The following is a 20791-nucleotide window of genomic DNA, read 5'->3' as shown; positions in this document are numbered from 1 at the left end:
CCAATCATGTCCATAGATTTAATTAATGGCATGTGTCAATATCTTTTATAAACGTTAGGAAAAATTTAGAATTGGAGAGAATCCAAATCCTTGTTTAAAAGAGAGAAACAAATTAGTACAAAAATAATTTTTTAAAAATATATATACAATTTAATTAACAATGTATTAAATATCTAAAAAATTTAAAGATTAACTTATACTTTTAAGGCTCGTTTGATATGCCGGATTGGATTGGAATGGATAAAATAGAATTTGATTAGATAACACTAGATTATATATAATACTATCTTGTGTTTGGTGCAATATTAGATTAGTTTGCTATGCCATGTGATTGGCTAGTAACTAATAATATGTCTTACATATTAATTTATCAAAATTATCTTAGATTTATTTTAAAATGATATAGAAAAAAGATATTTACTGTATGAACGAATGAACAAAAAAATGAAAAAGATAATTACAACAAATACATAAAAGAATGAAAAAAAAAATATTTGACATAAATTGAATTTTTTCAGTCAAGATCTGAGGAGACTTACAACATGAATAGAGGAGATTTGGCGACAAAAGAGAGAATTTAGTGTTGAGAACGATGGTGAGAAATTTTTAAAATTTTCTTTCTTATCCTATAAATAGTGATAGGCTAAATGGTAGCTTATGTATTATTATCCTAAGCATTTCCTTGTTATAAAATTTTGATAATGTATTGGATTAAATGGTGGGCTCTATTAATTTTATCCTACAAATACTTGTGTGTACCCAACTTTACCATAATTTTAGAGAAAAATATCTAATCCCGTCACTTTATACTCCAACCAAACGAGCCCTAAGTGTCATTCAGGGTTCCAATGAATATAATTTTCAATCTTTGGTGAAAATATGACTTAAAATATAAGCAACTAAGGTAACTGACTATTGCATCCGGGGATCATTGTCTTTGGCAGAAGGGGAATAGAACATGAGGAACACGTAAATTAAAGCATCAACCATCAACATATATGTCCAAATTTTTGTGGGTTACTTGCAAGCAAATAACAATTACCTAACAAATAAATTTCTCATAATCCCGTAAAAACTTAACTAATTAATCATAAAAAGACTACTGTATTAAACAATTAACATAGAAGAATAAGAATAAGAAGAAGAAGAAGAAGAAGAAGAAGAAGCCTTTGGCCGTGGTGGAAGAAGAAGGATTTGGCAGCTGCCGAAGAAAAGTAGAAGAAGAAGAAGAAGAAAAGGGGGACGACTGCAGCAGCTGAGTGGAAGAAGAAAGAAAAGGAGGACGGCAACAGCAGCTAAGTGGAAGAAGAAGAAGAAGAAGAAGAAAATATTAGGGTCAGATAAATACAGGTTATATTAATTTTTTTTGGTTTTTTTTTTTTTCAATTTGCTTGTTTGACCCGTTGTGTTGATTGTTCGATTAAAGTTAACTGCGAATTAAAATATGACCTAATTAATTTTGAGTTTTGAATGCAAACGGGTTCAAAACTTCAAGTCTTAAACCCTTGAAACCCAAATCAAACCGATTTCGAAATAAATTTTAAATTGGGTGTGATTAGGTCAATCTCATCTGAATGTACACCCTTATGTACAGTCAATAATACTACTATTTAATTTTTGTCCGGTCACGCTGGTGTTAAATATCAGTTCTCTTTATTAATGAACTATCTTTTTTTTCTTTCAACTTATTTAATACTACCGTACGGGCACCAGACTAGTGGGGGAGTCCGAAGGGCAACTAACTGTCAATTATACCATTATTCAACTCCACCGCTCCCCTTCCACTTGGATCCCACATCTCAAGGGCATTATCGTAATTTCATAAATCTTTTACCAAAATTACAAATTCCTGGCTTTCCCGCCTATCTTTCCCTCTCTTTCTATATATGCATTAATGGATTTTCAATTTTTATTTTTTAAATTTTCTATTAATCAAGAGAAAATGCCAGACCTCGCGAATCTCGCTCTCTCCTCCTCCTCCTCCTCGCTAACCCTAACTCGGTGCGCCTCTTCTCTGAAGCCACTGGCTCCTCCTCACTCAGCCACGGAGTCGCCCGGCTCCGATTCGGCGGTGGTCAAAACGCTTGCTTTGACCGGCGAGGAGGAGAACGTCTGTGCTAACGGAAATGGTAATTCCGTTAGGGTCATGAAACGGTGCCGCGGCGCCAAGAATATTCCCGGTTTAGAGGACCACGTGGCGGCTTGGGTGAAGAAGAAGATGGAATTGGGGGTCCCACAGTCGAACTGCTCTCTTCCGTTTCTTGTCGGCGCCAAGAAAATGGTTTATTCTGATTCTGTTTATTACAATTTATTTAATTAGAAAGAATTAAAAGATATTGGATTTTTCTTGCTCTGTAGTTTAATTCTTTGAAAGAATTTTATATCTCTTGGGAACTTCAAGATATACAGTGAATCTTTTTGTTGGGTATACTTATTCCTGCACTTGACAGTAAGATTTTAAGTGAAAAATAGGATATATTTTTTATGAGGCTTATGTTGTTGTAAGAGTAAGGGTGTGTTGTGGACAAAGCACTGAGGTGTTGTGGATTTGAATCCACAGCAAAATCGCTAGTTGGTATAAATCTAACACTTTAGCTGCTTTTGTTTTTAAAATTAAGCAGAAGCACAATAGTTCCAGATGTACCCTAATTTTATTTTTCTGCAATTTCATTTCAGATTGAATGCCGTGCTTGCCATAGGTTTATCTATCATGGGGAAGAGGTATTTTGTTCAGTTCGTGGTTGTGGAGGAGTGTATCATTTTATATGTGTGAAGGAAAGGCTTGGGATCTCTAATCCAAGAAATTTCAAGTGCCCACAGCATGTAAGAATCACGATTTTCTACATTATGATATGCTTCTTTTCTCTTGGAGATTCCTATAATATACTGCTACTGCATTTGCAGATTGTTTTTGCACGTTTCCCAGTTGATTTTCTTGTGATATTTTATATATGATTCTGATGTAATTTTTATTTTATGTCACGAATTTGATGTCATTCCTGATAATTACTTGCTCGGTTACTTATGTATGGGGCATCTTGTTGTCAACAGGCGTGCTTCATTTGCCGTCAGAGATTACAATGGCGATGTGTGCGATGCACAATAGCTTCACATGATAAGTGTGCACCTTGGCCAGACAGAGTGATTCATTTGAAAGACCAACCAGGTCGAGCAGTTTGCTGGAGGCATCCTGCTAAATGGCTGCTGGATAAGCAGGTCAATTTCTTCTTTCCTTAGTTGGTATTGCATGCTTGTTCTTTGGCCTTTCTGACATCATGTTGTGATTCTTGTGGTTATAACCCTGGCCTGCCATTTTCCTATTAAAATCATAGAATGGCTATGAAGTGGCTTCTATTGTAAACTTATGATGAGCTCTTACTCCAGATGCCATAGCTTGATTCACTCGTAATATCAAATTGATAGTCACCTATGTGCAACTTCAAACTGAAATATCATTTCGCTACATTTGAGCCGCATTCTTTTTTGTCTCATTCTCTTTTTTGATTGGAATTGTTAGATTTCTTTCTCAACTACGATTTTTCAGATTTAGAATTTAGATATGCCATATCATGCGCTTGATGAACTTTGCGAGCCACACATTGACTGTTGGCTAAATTTATTAGACTTCACAAATCCACTTACAATTTCTTGGCAGGTGGTAAACTTGATCATAAGCAATCAATTCAGATTTTCACCATGCCTTTAAGTCTTTAAAATTAACTTCAGAGGCAATTTAATTGTTTGAACTGTTAAACTTAATATCATTATTTTTGAAAACTACTTGTCAATCTCTTGCTGTGATATTGCAATAACGAGATGAGAAATTTGGCATGTGATAGTTTTAATGCTTCCGCTGAAACTACGGTAGTTTTTTGTGAGGGAGAGGTGTCAATAAAGGATTGAAGCAAGATTTATATCAGCTTATCAGTCAATAATACCAATCCCATGAGATGTTTCCATTTGCAAAACTGTGCTTGATTTGTTTTTTAATCAGATTCCCGATCTCCTTGCGCCTGCTTTCAAGTTGTTGTCCAAGGGACATTTGCAAATATAGCAGAGTGGGACAAAATTCGTGTGCTAATCATATAATTTATATCAACACAAAATTGATGATAACTTTTTGTGGTACTGTTTGGCCATTAATATTTAGAATAATCTAGACTGCTCATGTGTACAGGCAAAGAGAATCAAATACTTTTTAGTGTCAGACATTGTAACTATCTTACAATCTCTCAACTGCTTTTGTTGAGGTTTTATTTCTCCCTTCTTATTCATTGATTAGGCTGGCTGACAGGACTTATATATTTGTTGAATGAGCAGCATGCAGAGGCAACACGTGACATAGAGGTCAGACTTTTTGCACACTTTTTCAGGATAATTGTTGCATCTTATATCATTTAAACTTATTTATATTAATAATTCAAGATACATGAATCATATATTAACTTGTCCATTTAGAAAAATGATGCTGTAGGACAAAAGGAGGCTAGGAGTAGCCAGTGACATGGCTCCCAAACCTCCCACTATCCCTTCTTTCTACATGACAATATGTATACTTAGGCAACTCTTTGAATTAATCCAACATTTAACTAACCACTATCTAGATCATGTGGGAAAAAAGAGGTGAATGAATTGATATCAGAAAGTTCTCTATATGCATTTTGTTTGCTTCTAGTTGTCATAATGTGGAATGAGACTTGTCAATGCCAGCTCTTCTAGATTGTAAATGTAAGAAGGCATATAACCATAAAAAATAGCTCTCTTTGCTGCTGTCTGCTTGAATTGGTGAAGTATTCATGACATTTTCTATTAAGTAAAACTTGATCAAGAAAATTAGTAATTTGTTTTACCTTCTCCTTTCCTAGCCAATCTTCTTCCAAAACTGTGCAATATCTACATTGACAATCTTTGAGATTGAATGCAATAAGAAAGGATATAGTTGTGAAGTGCATGCATGCTTGTATCATTTATCTTCAATAAGCTGGTCCAAATTTTGGAATATAAACTGTTGTAAATGTGCTCTGTACAATGGATTAGATCTTATACCTGTGTAGCAAACTTTTCATTTGTATATTTCACAGGCTAACCTTTTCTCCTGCCTAATTTTCTAGGAAGTTTTCTGCCGCTTGCCTCTACCTTATGCTGATGAGGAGTTCAAGATCGATCTCACATGGAAAGATCTGATGGAGAATAAAGTTGGGCCACCTCCATATGTGCACATTAAGCGCAGTATCCAATGAACACTGTTTATTATCTTGAACCAGTTGTGTTTGTTTAGTGTTTTCTGCATTCCAAGTATCTCTTACTTAGTGAGATGGATAACGGTTTCAATATTTTTGCAGATAATCATTTTTAATGCCCTTTAATCATGTGTTTAAGTTATCTGTGCGCTAACCTTAAATGACATTAGATATTTACTTGGTGAAAAAGAAGCGTGACAATTCTGATGATGATATTGGTTGCACGAGTTGTAGTTCTGAATGCTCTGAGAATTGTGTGTGCAGGTATGTCCTGCCTATCTTCTAATTAATAATCCCAAAAAATAGCTAAGTAGATGCTAATGAATATTTAAAAAAATTATCTTTGATTTTCTTGTATGAATCAGCAGTTAACAGATTTATTCATTAAAGAGTTTTGTTGCATTATTTAGCACCTTGCCTTGCCTTGTTCCAGAGTTCTAACATACAGCATATAATCTTCTAGGGTCCAATATATTAGCTGCTCGAAGGCTTGCCATTGCTCCGAAAGTTGCAATAACAGGCCATTTCGTAAGGAGAAGAAGATCAAAATTGTTAAGGTGAGAAGACCTGCTGTATGAGTACATCAATTATGTTCCTCTGAACTTGCGTCACATTGCTATGGGATGTTTCTTTTTAGTCTGCAAATTTGTAAATTCAGGTGTTTTTTATTTATTTTGGGAATAATTTCTGTTATCCATAAAGGTTAATTCTTGTCCTTTCCAGACTGAATTTTGTGGTTGGGGAGTGGAGGCTGCTGAACCCATCAATAAAGGAGAATTTATAATTGAGTATATTGGGGAAGGTAGTTTCAGTTCTTGACCTTTCTGCTTTTATATATATGTATGAACATATTGAAGAGTCCTTGTTCATTTTTTTTATCATTATCACACATATTAATTAAAGTTGTCTTTTTCTTTCAGTTATTGATGACGCTTTGTGTGAACAAAGGCTCTGGGACATGAAATACCGAGGTGTGCAGAACTTTTATATGTGTGAAATTCGGAAAGATTTCACAATTGATGCCACCTTCAAGGGGAATTTTTCTCGTTTTCTAAATCACAGTTGTGATCCCAACTGCATGTTGGAGAAGTGGTTAGTATGATTAATGTTTGCCACTTTTTTTATATTTTACAGTAATCAAGATCGGAGAAGTGGTTAGACAGATATCTGCCATGCTTATCCTTGTTGTTTTATATTGCATCCTATTTCTTTGACGCATTATATATAATCTATCTGCTGAAGATATTGGAATTAAACAGCTTGTGAGAGTTGAATTTTGCACATTATTTGAGTCTAACCATTTTAATTTGCTTTTCTTGAAGGCAAGTTGAGGGGGAGACACGGGTGGGTGTGTTTGCAGCACGATCAATTAAAGCTGGAGAACCATTGACATATGATTACAGGTACATGTAGATCTCACTTCTATTTGTCCAGTAACCCTGTTGTGATCATTGGCAATTAGGGCGACATTTGGCTTTAGCGGGAGAGTTGTTCTTGAAATATAACTTGTGCAGATTTGTGCAATTTGGACCTGAGGTGAAGTGCTATTGTGGTGCATCTAGTTGTCAAGGCTACCTTGGAACCAAGAGAAAAATTGGTAAGTTAGAGCTTTGCTGGGGTTCAAAACGCAAGAGATCTTCTACTGCTTGCCTAGCTATTATAACTCTATGATCTGTTTCAGCAGTCTATTCTCAGACACCAGTCATGTCGAATATTTGATGCTTTCATCATAGATTGGAAAAAAAACAAAGAAAAAAATTGGAAAAAAAAAAAAGAACATGGGGGCAAGAGAGAAGGAAAAGGATGTTATTCAACTACAGTTCAGCATAACCATTAATAAGCATTCAACAATTGCATAAGCTTTGGTGGTTGTGCTAACCCTGTTTGTAGATTTTTCCTTTGTAACATTAATAGAACACATTAATTATTTAATTCCCGATGTCGGGATCATTGTATTCTGCAATGTACACTCTTCAGCTGTTATACACGATGGGTGTGAAAAAATTCTTAGTCTGAATTGTTCAGAGATCTCGAACTGTTTATGTGGGTGGAGTTTTCGTGTTTTGCCAAAGTTAAAACTGCCAAGTCCTGTATTTGCCTAATGATAATTGTACATCAGCTCAGCTGGATGAAAGAATAAACTATTTGTTTCTTGTATTTCATTTCCTCTGTTAAAAGAATGTGAACATGATCATTCTATATCACAGCTGGAATGATATCAAATGTGCTTTCATTTCTCATTTAGGGTTCAAATTGTAATCCCAAAAAAAATCTTTCTTTGGAACGGAATGTAATGAAAAATAATCATCCTCTTAGTCTCGGTCAGCATTCTATTCATTGATATTCACTAGCGAGTTTTCTTAAGTTGTATTTATTGTAATTTATAATTATATATTTCGGTATAAAAATAAGTAACAAAAATGTATAAGATCAAGTAAATTTTACTTGGCTGTTTAAAGTGAGTTATATTAATGACCCCACGCAATCTCCATCTTTTTAATAAGAAAAATACTAATGGCAAAAAGAGCACTGGACGACAAACAGTTACTGCGTTTTATCAACATGTAAAAAAATTGATAAGACAAATCAATTAAACTACATCGTTTTAACTACAATCTCATTCCCTCCCATCAAAAATATAAACTGCAATCTCATTTATATATATATATATACATCGTCCGATCTTAACGAAACCAGAACCCCCCATCACGTTCTTCAGTACCAAGTGCAAGCTCTTCACCAAGCGATCCTCAGCCCCTCGTCTCCGATAGCCGCCGAGTCTCTCCGTAGCCGGAGCAGAGACGCCTGTCATTCGGCATTCTCGAGTGCTTAAGGTGATTTCTTTCGATTCACTTCATTAATGCTTGGTTTTTTCATTTCCTAACTGAAATTTTGATTGCTAGCTTGCCGATAAGTTGATAGGCATAAGCAGATTATGCGTTCGAAATTTTATTGAAAATTTTTTATGAGTCTCTGTTTAGCTAGTAATCTGAGTGCTTGTCGGGCACGATATAAAAACATTCGAAACAAAGAATTAGTTAATTATTTGATAGGGTTCAAACTACAACATGATGGAGACACTATGCTATTCGAAATTTTTTGAACAATTTGTATGACCCTTGTATAGGTTCCGTTTGATATAGCTTAACAAATTCAACTGATTGCCATATGCATGCACGCGCTTAACAAATTCAAGGAATGAGAGAATTTTTAATGAATATTTAGTTGGAGATATTGATGTGGCAGATAAAGGAAAATCAAGAGTTACGCCATAAGGAAATGTAGATTTGACTCAAGAAAGTAGTGATCAAATAAGTGAAACTAGAGATGAGCTAGAGCAATGTGGTTGGATTATGTTCTGTTGTGAGCCTTGGCCTAGGATTTCTAAGTATTCAATCGAAAAGATTAGGAGTGTCATGTCCTACTTATAAACCGAAGTAACTCTCTTTTAGTAGTCAATGTAGAACACAATTCAACAACCTTTTCTTGAATGAAATCACCGCTAGACCCCAATTTTTTCATTTGACACAACTAAATTATTCCACCACCATATTATGGCTACGACTGTCTAAATCTGATACCACTTTTTGGGAGGCTAGGTCTAGTATTTCTAGGTATCCAATTCAAAAATTAGCGTATGGGAAGAAGTGACCTATTCTACTTATAAACCCATGTAACTCTTTTTTACTAGCCAATGTGGGATATAACTCAATAATAACTAATTTCGTTAACTTTTTTTATTTAGCAGTTTTCTTATTTAAGAGAATTCTTATTTAAGGAATAAGTAATTTTTCCTTTAGGATATAAATTATTCAAGGAGAAATACAACTAAGATAAGAAAATGAATACTTCTCCTACAAGAAATAATCACTATATAGAGGAAGGTTGGGTTTACTTGTTTGCATAACACGTGGATCAATTTTTCTCTACAAGTATGTAGTTTTTGTGTGAGACAAATGTTAGGTCTATTAAGAGATTGGGTGTTATTGAAATTTTAGGTGTGAGAAAAATACTAGTCATTGAAATAATTTTTTACATAGTGGATGTTTTTTCTTATCGTCCTTGGCAATTGTGGTTTTTATTTGGTATAGGAGCTTTCTATAGAAATTCTTGTGTTATATAATTGGTTTTATTCTCTATCTACTTTTTTTTTATTATTTTCTTGATATTTTTGTTTGCAAGATCTTCAGTGACATTAAAATTCTCTAAATGTTCATAATCAATCTTAAAATTATTGATATTTGTCATAGTTTATTTTTAATGCTATATGTCATATTTTTTTAATCTCCCTATAAATTATGTCATCATTTTTATCTGCCTCTTTGGTCATTGTTGTCGTCGATGTATTGATGATGAGATTTTCGATTATGTGATTGTGATGATGATGAAATTGATTGTGATGATGAAGAAGCAGAAGAAATAGAGCAAATAGCTAATTGATCCACGAAGAAGAAGCTAATTGATCAAGGAAGTCAAAGAAGAAGAAATTATAATTGTTGTTGTTGTTGTTATTACTATTACTATTATTGTTGTCATTATTGTTGTTGTCATTATTATTATTATTATTATTATTACTGTGAATATTTTGTTAATATTATTGTTGTTGTTGTTTGTTATTGATGTTATTTTTATTGCCAATAATTATTAATAACAATAGATTTTTAAATAATAACAATTATTATAAAAAATAATAATGTCAATAAATAAGTGAAGGCATTTTAATAATTTGAAACAATTCATTCCAATTTTTCTTAACTTATTCATTGTTTGTTTGACGTTGAACCTTGTAATAGTAATGCCAGTAATTAGTAATAATTCATAAACAAATAGCACAACAAATTTTTATACAAGTCAAATTAAATGTCAATTATTTCATAATTCCACTAATGGTCGAATGAGAATCAAGTGTAAAAAAATTCTATAATTCCACTTACTATTCTATCATAATTGGTAAATGAACATTAAAATACAAAATGCAGTTAATCAAATCTTAATGACATGGAGATAAAGCTTTCAAAAAGTGTCCAGTGCCCACAAACTTCAAGATTTAGATGTATTTGCAGTGAACAAATACTCAAAAAAGTGTTTTATATAAAAAGTGTTACCACGAACTTGAAATTTTGATTGTTGTGGTTTTGACGGAAATTGATTAGGATGGGTTGTTATTGTATTTGATTTTTGCCTTTGCCGATGAATTGAGACTTTTTGGAAATTTAATCTATAAATTAGATTTAACTTAGCTTGCTTGATGTTTACATTTTTCAATATATTTTATTTTTCTAATATAGGGATAATTTTGTAATTAACTAAAAATTTTATTTCAGAAAACTTACCCAAGCTACAACCCGAATAAGCCCCGCCTTGAGCTTCGCCTCTGGCCGATGTGCCAACTACTCCTCAATTACCTCTTTAATTAGATGGGTTGGATAAGGATTCGAGTCTGCTCATAATATTAATATGGGAGTAAAATTTTTTAAAAAATGAGGAAAATATTAAGTGTAGCTCTATTATATGTGTTTGCACCTTATTAAGTTCATGTCGTGCCAAGGAGATCTTTGAACAATAACTTTTAAGCAGCTTTATTTAACTGATTATTTGAATTTGATTCTTAGAGGAGGTAGGGGTTAAAAAATAATTTAGATTTTATCTCTTCTGATACTTAAAATAAATAAAAAAAATTATGTATCCTATTCAATAAATTAAATCTATACATTAACTTTATTAGGAGAAAAACATGGCTGATGAGATCGATTTAATGATGCTCTCTCATGTGACAGGAAATCATTAGTGAGACCTATTGAATACTAAAAGCAAATGAACTCCAAAACTCTTGCCACATAGCATTTGGCAGAGCATCATCACCTCAGCACACAATAAATTAATTCACATCATGGTCAAAGAGTCTCCAATTCAAAAGGAGCAATAACTTTGATGATTACTGGAAATAAATTCAGGGAAATTAATGACTACTGGAATCGTATATAGAAATAATTAATTTCATCCAGAAAAGAGAGAGGAGATTTATTCATATCAACATAAAGTTTGATTTATTCTAAACCATCATCAAATCGTAAAACATATATAGAATAGAAGGAAAGCATATTACATAATTGATATAACTCTAGCAGAGCTAGAGTAAAACTATATGTCAAATGCAGCCGCTGCTTCAATATCCTGGTGGTGGCGGCGGTGGTACACGAGGAGGAGGGCTTTTGAACTGAACAGGAACATTGGGCCTAGGAGATGGTGGCCAAGATTTAGATACCCTTCTGGACACAATCTTTAATTTATGAGGGAAATATTGAGAAGAATATTCACCGGAAACAACTTCAGTACTAGCCATGGCCATCAGAATAGTTTGTGAAAGAACCAAGCTATTGATCAAGATGAAAGTAATAAGCAAGCATGAATATTTGACCTCCATCGGTTACTATGATCATTCCTGTAGGTACACACCTAAGCATTTGTGGCTTATATAAATACTACATGTGGTAGCCAGCTTGATTAATTTCAAGACTTTTTCAACCAGATATGAGTTGTTGGCTGCTAATGTGAAACAAAACAGAGAGTAAAACATCTTCCTTCTTTTGTATAACCTATTCCAATTTTGTGGACAATTTGTTCTTTTAATGCTAAAAGAATAAAATAATGGATGGAGCTATTTGAATCTAAAAAAATTTAATTTCACGCTCACTTTCTATATAAGTTCATCATTTAAAATTTAAAATAAAATTTTTACTCTATACACTACTTAAAATACACTAATTTTTCATCTCTTCTTGTTTTTATTTATAGTTTAATTTTGTTTTTCAATATTTGCTCAAAAATATAAAATCATAGCATTAGAACAATCAAATAGGCATGAATCTGATGATTGAGACAAGATAGTCCAATGACAAGGACGTCGTGAGAAATATGATATTTTACAAGTAAACAACTCTATCTTTGACTAAACAAATTATATTGAAGAATCTTTAATAAGTTTGGCAACTTTCACCTAATTTTTATTAAAATAATTAAATTAACTTTCTACTAGTTGTTAAAGGTGTTTAATGAACTTATGTGTTGAAATAAAAATTTTAAAAAATTAGATAAACTTTCTGTTAGCAGCTGCAAAAGATGTTATATATGAATATAAGTGTTGAAATAATAATTTAGAAAGTTTTAATTATTAAATTAATTGTGTAAACCATTATTTTGTTTGAAATTTAGAAAAAAAGAAGAAGAAGGGTTCTTTATCAAATACTTTATTGGTGGGGTGTGCTGATACAGCCATGCAGTGATATTGATGCCATATAAAATGTAAGCCACAGGCGTTTACGTAAAAGTCTATGGTGTGAGTTTCATTATGACAACGAATACATTTTTTTCTTTTCCATTTACAGTATACAAATATGCATTTGTTGAGACTTTCCCATTGTGACTTTTGAATGTCCTTTCAGATTTCCTGGCTTTTTTTAAATAAAAAAAAAAATGAACCCCGAATTAACTAGGGAAATTATTAGAAATTTCCCATTCTAGCTTCCCCTTGCTGAAGTTAATATTAATTGGTGGCCGAGGCTTTGTCTAAAATCGTATTAAAAAAGTCAGAGAGCTATTACAAGAAAATAAGAGATAAATTGCCTTACAGGTCATATTTGTGTAGTAAGGTAGAAGCCTTAAATTATTTTAAAATATAATGGCAGATTTGATATTTATAGGTCAATTAATGGTCTACTACCGGAAAAATAATGAAATAAAATTTTATTATTTTCAATGATAAAGTTTTAGGGTATAATATTTGATGCACTTATTATTTCATTAATAATTTAAGCACTAAACGAAAAACAACTCTCTATTACATGTACACCAATAAATAAATAACAGCTTATTGATGAACCTGCAAAAAGCTAATAATAATAATAATTATTATTATTATTATTATTATTTAATTGAAAAAAAATAAATGAAAAATATTTTCTAAGTAAAATGATTTAATGGTTTTTTTTCATCTTTTAATCAAAGAACTTGTCAAATAAACGCGTACCATAGTTGTTTGACGGCGATTTCTTAAACATTGTTTGGCAGCTTCATAATAAGGAGGCTTTTGAAACGGTCAATATAAGAACTTGAGGCAGTCGAAAATGATTTTTTATTTTATTTTTAACTTTTCTTAAACTATTTATTTATTAATGGATTTATTAAAGGATTATAATCTTCTCCTGATCTAAACTCTCTTTAACTTTTAAAGATATTGTGCCATGTGTTTTCTAATAATAATATATGTGTAGGGTTTATTTTCTTTATTTATGTTGATCACGGCCTAAATTTCTGCTCGAGAGAATTTCAAATCACAAGAAGCTCATGATACTCGACTACAGCACCGTTAAAAGAGGGTTGTATGTATCCACAATAAAATTTTATCTAGAAAAAAGTATGGAAGTAGAAATGTTGTCAATACAAGTTGCTCTCAACTACGTGTTATTGTTAGTGTTAATTAGACATAAATTACAAGTACGGTATTTTCAACCCACCAAAATTGCTATGTCAATCGTTTTGTAAAAAGAGTTTCTTGCTTCTAGCGTTACTGTTTTTAAGAATGTATAATTAAAAAAAAAAAACTCATAAATTCATCTAACTTTTTGTTTTAGTGAGTTGAAAAACTAAAATAATCAAGCAAAAGCAAATGCTGATGAGAATGTAAACATAGCAAGAACATACCGATGATTTCATTCATTTCAATTTCTTCGTATACATCAAAGAAAATGTTGTAAAATTGACTGCTCTAATGCTTAATCTAACGCTCTGTATTAATTTGTGATCCGATCGTTGTTATTCTTGTGCTCTCTTCATACAGCTGTAGTGGTTACATGCATGAAACTCCTGTGTATTTTGTGCAAGCCACTTACCATGCGCCATGATAAGATTTAACCGTCTATGATGTGTTGAACCCTTTTCGAACTCAAGCTAAGATTTAACCGTCTATGATCTGTAATAATGAATTTATGGAAAGTCCGCATTTAAACATCGCATTGCAGCCAAGATGATGTAGTAGTATTAATAATAATGAAAATAATAAGCACAAAGCTTCTTGAAATCAGCACTTATATATCAATCCAAGATCATAAACAGAAGAGTATGTGTGCATAAACAAACAAGCCAAGATGCATGATAAAATATTATTGATACATATCGGTGTGCATGGTGCCACTGATTATGGGAGAGCCATTGAGGATTTTTGTTATACTGGCGGTGGAGGTGAGGGTTTCCACCTATTCGCAGAATTGGCCTTGGGTGATGGCGGCAATGAAAATGTTCTCTTCGATACCACCTTCAACTTGTAATACTCAGAAACAGCTTCAGCGTCCACGGCCACGGCCATGCAAGTGGTATTTGAAAGTAGAATGCAACTGATCAAGATGAAAGTAAGCGAGAATGGAGTGGAATTCATATTGCTTGCTTGTTTATACTACAAGTCACAAGATATGCATAGCCAGCTGTTATATACATACGATTAACTAATTAACCACACTATAATGCGCATGGTGCAAATTTTTTTAAAGTAATTAATTGTAAGACTTGTTCAACCTAGTTGTGTCATATTAATTTCGTAGTGGTTGAATGACATACATGTTCTGACTTTGGACTTTGAAGAAAGCCAAAATGAAAGGTTATTCATGTGAGAGTTCAGAGACTTTGATAAGAGAGTTGGTATTTGTAGCACTAAATTCTAAAGGAAATTATTATTATTATTATTATTTTTAAAAAAAGTGATTACGATGAGAATTAATTATTTTATAGATCAGCTCTCTGAAAATATCAACCATAATTGATTTTAGTTTTCATTTACGAAATATTTTAATTTTTGGATTAGATTGGATTGGATGGATGTTTCTCACCTTCGACTTTTCGAGATAAAAAATTTCCAAGTAATGAAGGAATAATAGGATGTTTCCTAGTTCCTACCAAAGGTTTGTACATTGGCGTGTTAGTGGGCCATGTGCCACATTAATGGATTATATTTTGAATTTAAATATATATAGGTGGAGAGAGAGGATCGATTTCAATAAAACTCTTATTCCCACTTTCCATCAAAGTGGATAGTTAAATTTTTTCAATTAAGTAATAGAATTTTAACCCGTTATTTATTTTATTATTTATATATATATAACGTTAATTTTCTATCTATTAGAAAATTTAGTCACTCTAAAGGGTCAAAAGAGATAAATCAATTTTGTCAAAATTTTAATTCTTGTGAAACTTAATCAATAAAATTACTATGGATCAACGTATATTTTCTCTCATTTATGATGATGTGAAAATTATGATATTTTATGATCTTAGGGATTGAAGTTTATGTAAATTATGATTTTTTTGCTTTATGAGAATTGTAAAAAAATCCTAACAATTGGTATCAGAGCATGATTTGTCAATTCATAATTTTCTATTTAGATATGTTATAACTCTATCTTAATTTTCAACCATCCTTATGGGCATATGCTAATTTGGATTATTATTTCACATATACATAACACAAAAAGAAAATTAGAAATTTTTTGTATATATTATTTTGTTATAAAATAGCAAAAAGAAAAGAAAAGGCAGTCCAAGATGGCTTTTGGCTCTTGGCAGCGCAATATACAAAGATGAAATTAGGGTGTCTTTTGGCTTTTTTCATGAGACACCCTAAGGTTTCTTCAATTTTCATTTTTGGCCAAGGTTTAGAATTTTAATGCATTTAAGTCCAACCAAATTTTGTGGTGACTAAAGGAAAATTGGGAGATAAAAAATGGGAAAAAGGCCTTCTCATCCTCAAGATTTCATGTAATAAATAATTCATTTCATCCCTACTTTTTATCCAATAACTCAAAATATCCTTCTATTAATTCACTGTTAGTTAAATGCCGTCGTTAGTTATTCATTGAGGGTAAAAAAGGATTTTCCAATAAAGAGAAAATTAGAAAAAATAAATAAAAACTGACATATATCTAAAAATGATATTTATCTAACCCCACTAAATAGGAAATACTAAAAAAGATGAAAACTTCTATTCGAAACAATTATTTTGCACTTCTCTCTATTTTGACTGCATGAAAGCCCTATAAACCCCAGATTTAAGTACAAAAAACAATCACAATTTTCATATTCGTATAAGTATACTCTCTAATTGTACTGTGAGCCGACTTGGGAAGACAGTGATAAAGACTTTGGGAGACAACAACGGTCAAAGAAGAGTGGCGGCAAAGCTCAAATAAAAACTGGTTGAAGATTAAGAAGATTTTCGTCAAATGCAAGCACATAAAAATTGATTGTATTTTTTAGTTTTTCTTCCAATGATATAAAGATATTGTGCTAATTACTATTTGTTGCTTCTAGCAATTATTCAGTGGCTATATCAAACTGTTTCATCATTGATTTCATTTAAGAAAAAATTATTAAATTTTATATATTTTGTAGTGTTATTTAATTTTGTAAAAAAATTATCTTAATATAGTTTGTACCACTTCAATAAAAAATATATATATATTGCCCTCAATGAATTACTAGTTAATGGCATTAAACTAACGATGAGTTAGCGGAATGATGTTTTCAGGTATTGTTTAAAAAATAAGGATGAAATGACGCTATTGTATGAAACTTTAGGGATGAAAAAAGTTTTTTTCCGATAAAAAACCATCCATAAAATAGAGGATATCAATTAATTTTTATCAGCCATCAAAACCATAGAAGCTTCTTTGGTTTCATATTTATCCTTGAAGTAACAAATAACAAAAGGATTTGCTAAGAAAAAAAAATTGAGATTTCACGATGCATAATGTGATAAAAGAGAGAAAGATACAAACCTTAAAGTAGAGAGAGAAAATGAGTGAAGGGTTTGCATAATTCTGAACTTAAAACACTCTTTGAGCTAATAATTAAGCACACATAATACCTTGATCATCATCTAATTTAGATCTTGATTTTAACATTCTAGAATCTTCATCATTATTCACCAAATTACTTAATAATAATTAAGCTTTGTTTACGCAGCAACTGTTTTATCCTTCACGTTAGTGGGACGTGTATCGGACAGCCGATCTTCAATCTTGCAAACATTGCCCACTTGCAGTCCCATGGCAATATGCACTCGCAGTCTCTTTCTCTCCACAACAACTACATAATTAAATTCAACACATATTTTATTGATAAGAAAAACAAACAACAAACGAATGAAAGACTCCAAGGTTGTCAATTTTAGCTTCTCATCAAAGAACTGTGCGCCAAACACACAAAGCACATTAAGGACCAATTGGGCTACGTCCAATTGCATCTGTCGGTTATATCATAATTTATGTGATTAAATTAGTTTTATTCTTTCATAGATATTCCTAAATTTTAAATGATAAAATAAGTGACCACATAAACAGATTGTTCCCCGAGATGGGCTTAGTATTAGAGAATGAAAGATATTATTCCCTCTCATTTTTATTTGAAAATTCGAACCAACTGGGATAAACGATCATCGGATCACGTGTCCACTTCTCTCCAACCAAATGGGAGAAATATTATAGTCTTATGCTCATCCACTTGAGAATCATAAGTTGCCGCCCAAAAAAGTGCTTCTAGAGAATATAAATTACCTGATTATTTCATAATAAGTACAGTACATTTCAATGTATTTAAACTCTAATTAATTTGAGTCGATTCCAACTTCACCTTATTTTATATCTCCTGTTCATTTCTGTAACTAAAATATTTCACTTTATTGCGCATCACTTTTTTTTTTTTTTTTGTTTACGTGCAGGTCTGACATGCTCACATTGCAAACGATTAGTATCAAAGCAACTTGAAACTACAACTACAATAATATGATTTGAAGGGCGCCAAAATCTAAAGAGTTCCCTTGAGAAAATTCCTGCAGATCTTTTCCCAGCACTTTCTATCAGGCTCAGCTATCTCCAAACCAAACTTGGCATTTTCGGCAAATTCTCTCTGTAATTATCAAATGAATGATATCAAAATATAAAATGAGTAACTGACTGAAACATTAATGAAGAAGATTAATCAAATAAATTGGCCACAATCTGCTAAATTACTAGCTTACCTCAATGGAATTATTATTCAGCAGGCGATCGATGAGGTTGTAGAGAATATCTTTTGTGTACTCAGGATGGCCTTGGATGCCAAGAATATGATCTCCAATTGTGAACATTTCCACTCCTGTTTTATCCGAGAATCCTATCACTGCAGCACCTATTGGAACTTTCCAAACCTCATCCCGGTGACACTCCATTATTGAAAGAGACCCTGGAATTTCACCCAAATCTTCCAGGAAGCTGCATGGTGCCAAATCATTCACTATCCTCACTCTTCTTAACCCAATATCCCATCCTGTATAAGCCTTCCCAACTTTCCCGCCCAGCGCCCTGCACAAAACCTGGTAAAAAAGTATTTCGATAAAAAAGGTGATGTGAGAGTGAGGTACAAGCCTGAGACCTCTAATATTATTCCATGGTAGTTTATAAAAAAATGTTTACCTGGTGACCAAAGCAAATTCCGAGGACTTTTTTCTGCATGGCGTCTAGAGTTTGGAGCATGAAGCAAAGCTTGAGAATCCAGTTGTCATTGCCATAGGCATCATAAGGGCTACCGCTGATTACAAAGCCATCATATTTATGAAGGTCATTGAAGTCAGGAAAATCACCTTCAACAACTCTGAACAAATCCCATCTTTCTCCTTCTTCCCCGAAAGCTGCAACAAAAACATTGAAGTAACCTCCGTAAACTTTCAGCACATAATCAGAGTCTTTTGCTGCTAGGAAAAGAGCATATCTTTTCTCTTCCATTAAATCCATTTTATTCTAGCTAGCTAGAGAATCAAAATCTTGTGTGTTTTGAGAAGGATTTAGAGAGACTGATCAGAGAAAAAGAAACAAGTGAGAATTTTTTTGGGATATGGGAAGTTGGAGAAGGCATAGGGCTATAAATAGAGCCCATGGAACTTTCAATGTGGAGAATCATTTTATTAGATTTCATAAAATAATATTTAGTAGTAAAGTTGCATGCATATGTCTATTTCGTTCGAGGTAGGCAAAATTATTCAATTCTCACGACTGTGAGTCCAGCTATATTGTGCGCACATTCAATCATACATAAATATTAAATCAATATTACTGCTATGATTCAACGGTGGCCATCAGTGCTCTACGGTGGAAGAGCTACACTGCAGTCATTGTCTTGAAGTAAGAGTGGTGATACATAGACAAATTCGTATACAAATTTATTTTTTTATAAGTTGATTTAATACTAATTCATTAGTTAAATGAAATATAAAATAATAGAATAATTTAAGTGAATCAATAGATATTTAATTCAATCAATTTAATCATGTTACGTTAATTTGTATAAAATAAATTTATATAAAAATTTATAGTTATAGTATTATTCCCTTAGAATAAGAGTATATACAAGCACGTGCCAAGATCAATAAAAATAACACACAAGCACATGTCAACTCCGTATCAGCAAGGCTGAGGTTCCAGTGCAGCCTGGCACCAAGTTTTCTCCTAATATTAATATATTTAATGCATGTCTCACGCCCTTCAGAATTTTGAATCGTAGATTTTGTTTGACACGGCAAAACTCTCTTTTCACTGCTCCAATTATGTACACCTATTATTTATTTATCAATCTTCTGAATTAATTATTTCCTTCGTTCGTAAGTAATTATTTCCTTTATCCGTAACTATACAATAGACGGTAGAAATGATACTAATTAATTAATTACAAAATAGCTTGACATTGACCCACTTTTATTTTTTTTGGTCATTACACAAATAAAATAAAATGAAGCTCTGCCTTCTAGTTTTCCTATTATAAAATGCAACGTTGAGTTTGAATTAGGCTCTATTTGGCACAACTTATTAAATAGAGCTTATAATAGTAGAGCTTATAGCAGTAGAGTTTATACCAATAGAGCTTTTGGATAAAAAATCATTGGGTGTTTGGTTGTCAATAAAAAAAGTACTTTTGAACCATTAAAATGTGTGATATTTTTTATATTATATATTTTTATAAAAGCTCTATAGCCTCTACTCCCAAAAGCTCAAATTTTGGGCTTTTACTAGTAGAGGTAAATTAGCTTATTTAAACTAAAAAACTCTATTAAAAAAATAACCAAACACCATAAAAAATTTTAAAAAGTACTTATACGATTAAATAAGCACTTATGACTTTTAAATAAGTCATACCAAACAGACACTTAGACTATTTCATCGCAAGAAATATCAAGCGAGTTTCCCACAAAAGAAAAATAAAATAATAATAATAATAAAACGTGGCAAATCTTCGAGGTAACGCTTGGAATCGCTAAAGTTGCAAAAATCAATTGCATATACTCCGACAATTTGTATTGCCAAATTATTCTGAGGATCTTTTTTTTTTTTTCCTTTTTGCAAATGAAAAATTATGATCTCACTGTTTTGCTATTATTTTCATGATTAATTATGTTATCTCTTAATAAAGGGGTGAAATACATAATTAAAAAGTTAATAAAAAAGTAAATAATAAATATAACATCTATTAAGAATAAA

The 20791-nt window shown here is 32.1% G+C and overlaps 2 protein-coding genes across 3 annotated transcripts; one reads left to right on the top strand and one right to left on the bottom strand.

Annotated features, from left to right (window-relative positions):
• The first annotated feature begins 1702 nt into the window (after nt 1-1702).
• LOC102626685 (histone-lysine N-methyltransferase ASHR3) lies at nt 1703-7442 on the top strand. 2 transcript variants are annotated; one of them, XM_006474552.4, is made up of 12 exons: nt 1703-2281; nt 2677-2823; nt 3052-3216; nt 4321-4347; nt 5112-5229; nt 5411-5504; nt 5704-5797; nt 5964-6042; nt 6161-6332; nt 6563-6643; nt 6755-6837; nt 6925-7442. In XM_006474552.4, exons 1-12 carry the CDS (start codon nt 1895-1897, stop codon nt 6957-6959), a joined length of 1482 nt encoding a protein of 493 aa, XP_006474615.3. In that variant the 5' UTR covers nt 1703-1894; the 3' UTR covers nt 6960-7442. The 2 variants fall into 2 exon arrangements, with proteins under 2 accessions (XP_006474615.3, XP_024952993.1); XM_025097225.2 differs by having other exon boundaries at nt 1705-2281; nt 6755-7442.
• A 10385-nt stretch (nt 7443-17827) lies between these two features.
• LOC102624397 (gamma-glutamyl peptidase 3-like) lies at nt 17828-19165 on the bottom strand. Its single transcript, XM_006473997.4, has 3 exons — nt 18737-19165; nt 18304-18636; nt 17828-18191 (listed from the first exon to the last, which is right to left on the bottom strand). The coding sequence occupies exons 1-3, from the start codon at nt 19052-19054 to the stop codon at nt 18090-18092; spliced, it is 753 nt and encodes a 250-aa protein (XP_006474060.1). The 5' UTR covers nt 19055-19165; the 3' UTR covers nt 17828-18089.
• Nucleotides 19166-20791: the final 1626 nt, after the last annotated feature.

This window comes from Citrus sinensis, chromosome 9 (genome assembly GCF_022201045.2).
Source record: "Citrus sinensis cultivar Valencia sweet orange chromosome 9, DVS_A1.0, whole genome shotgun sequence".
Taxonomy (NCBI): Eukaryota; Viridiplantae; Streptophyta; class Magnoliopsida; order Sapindales; family Rutaceae; genus Citrus; species Citrus sinensis.
Note: the sequence above shows the minus strand (reverse complement) of the source record. Positions and strands in the feature narration are given on the sequence as shown.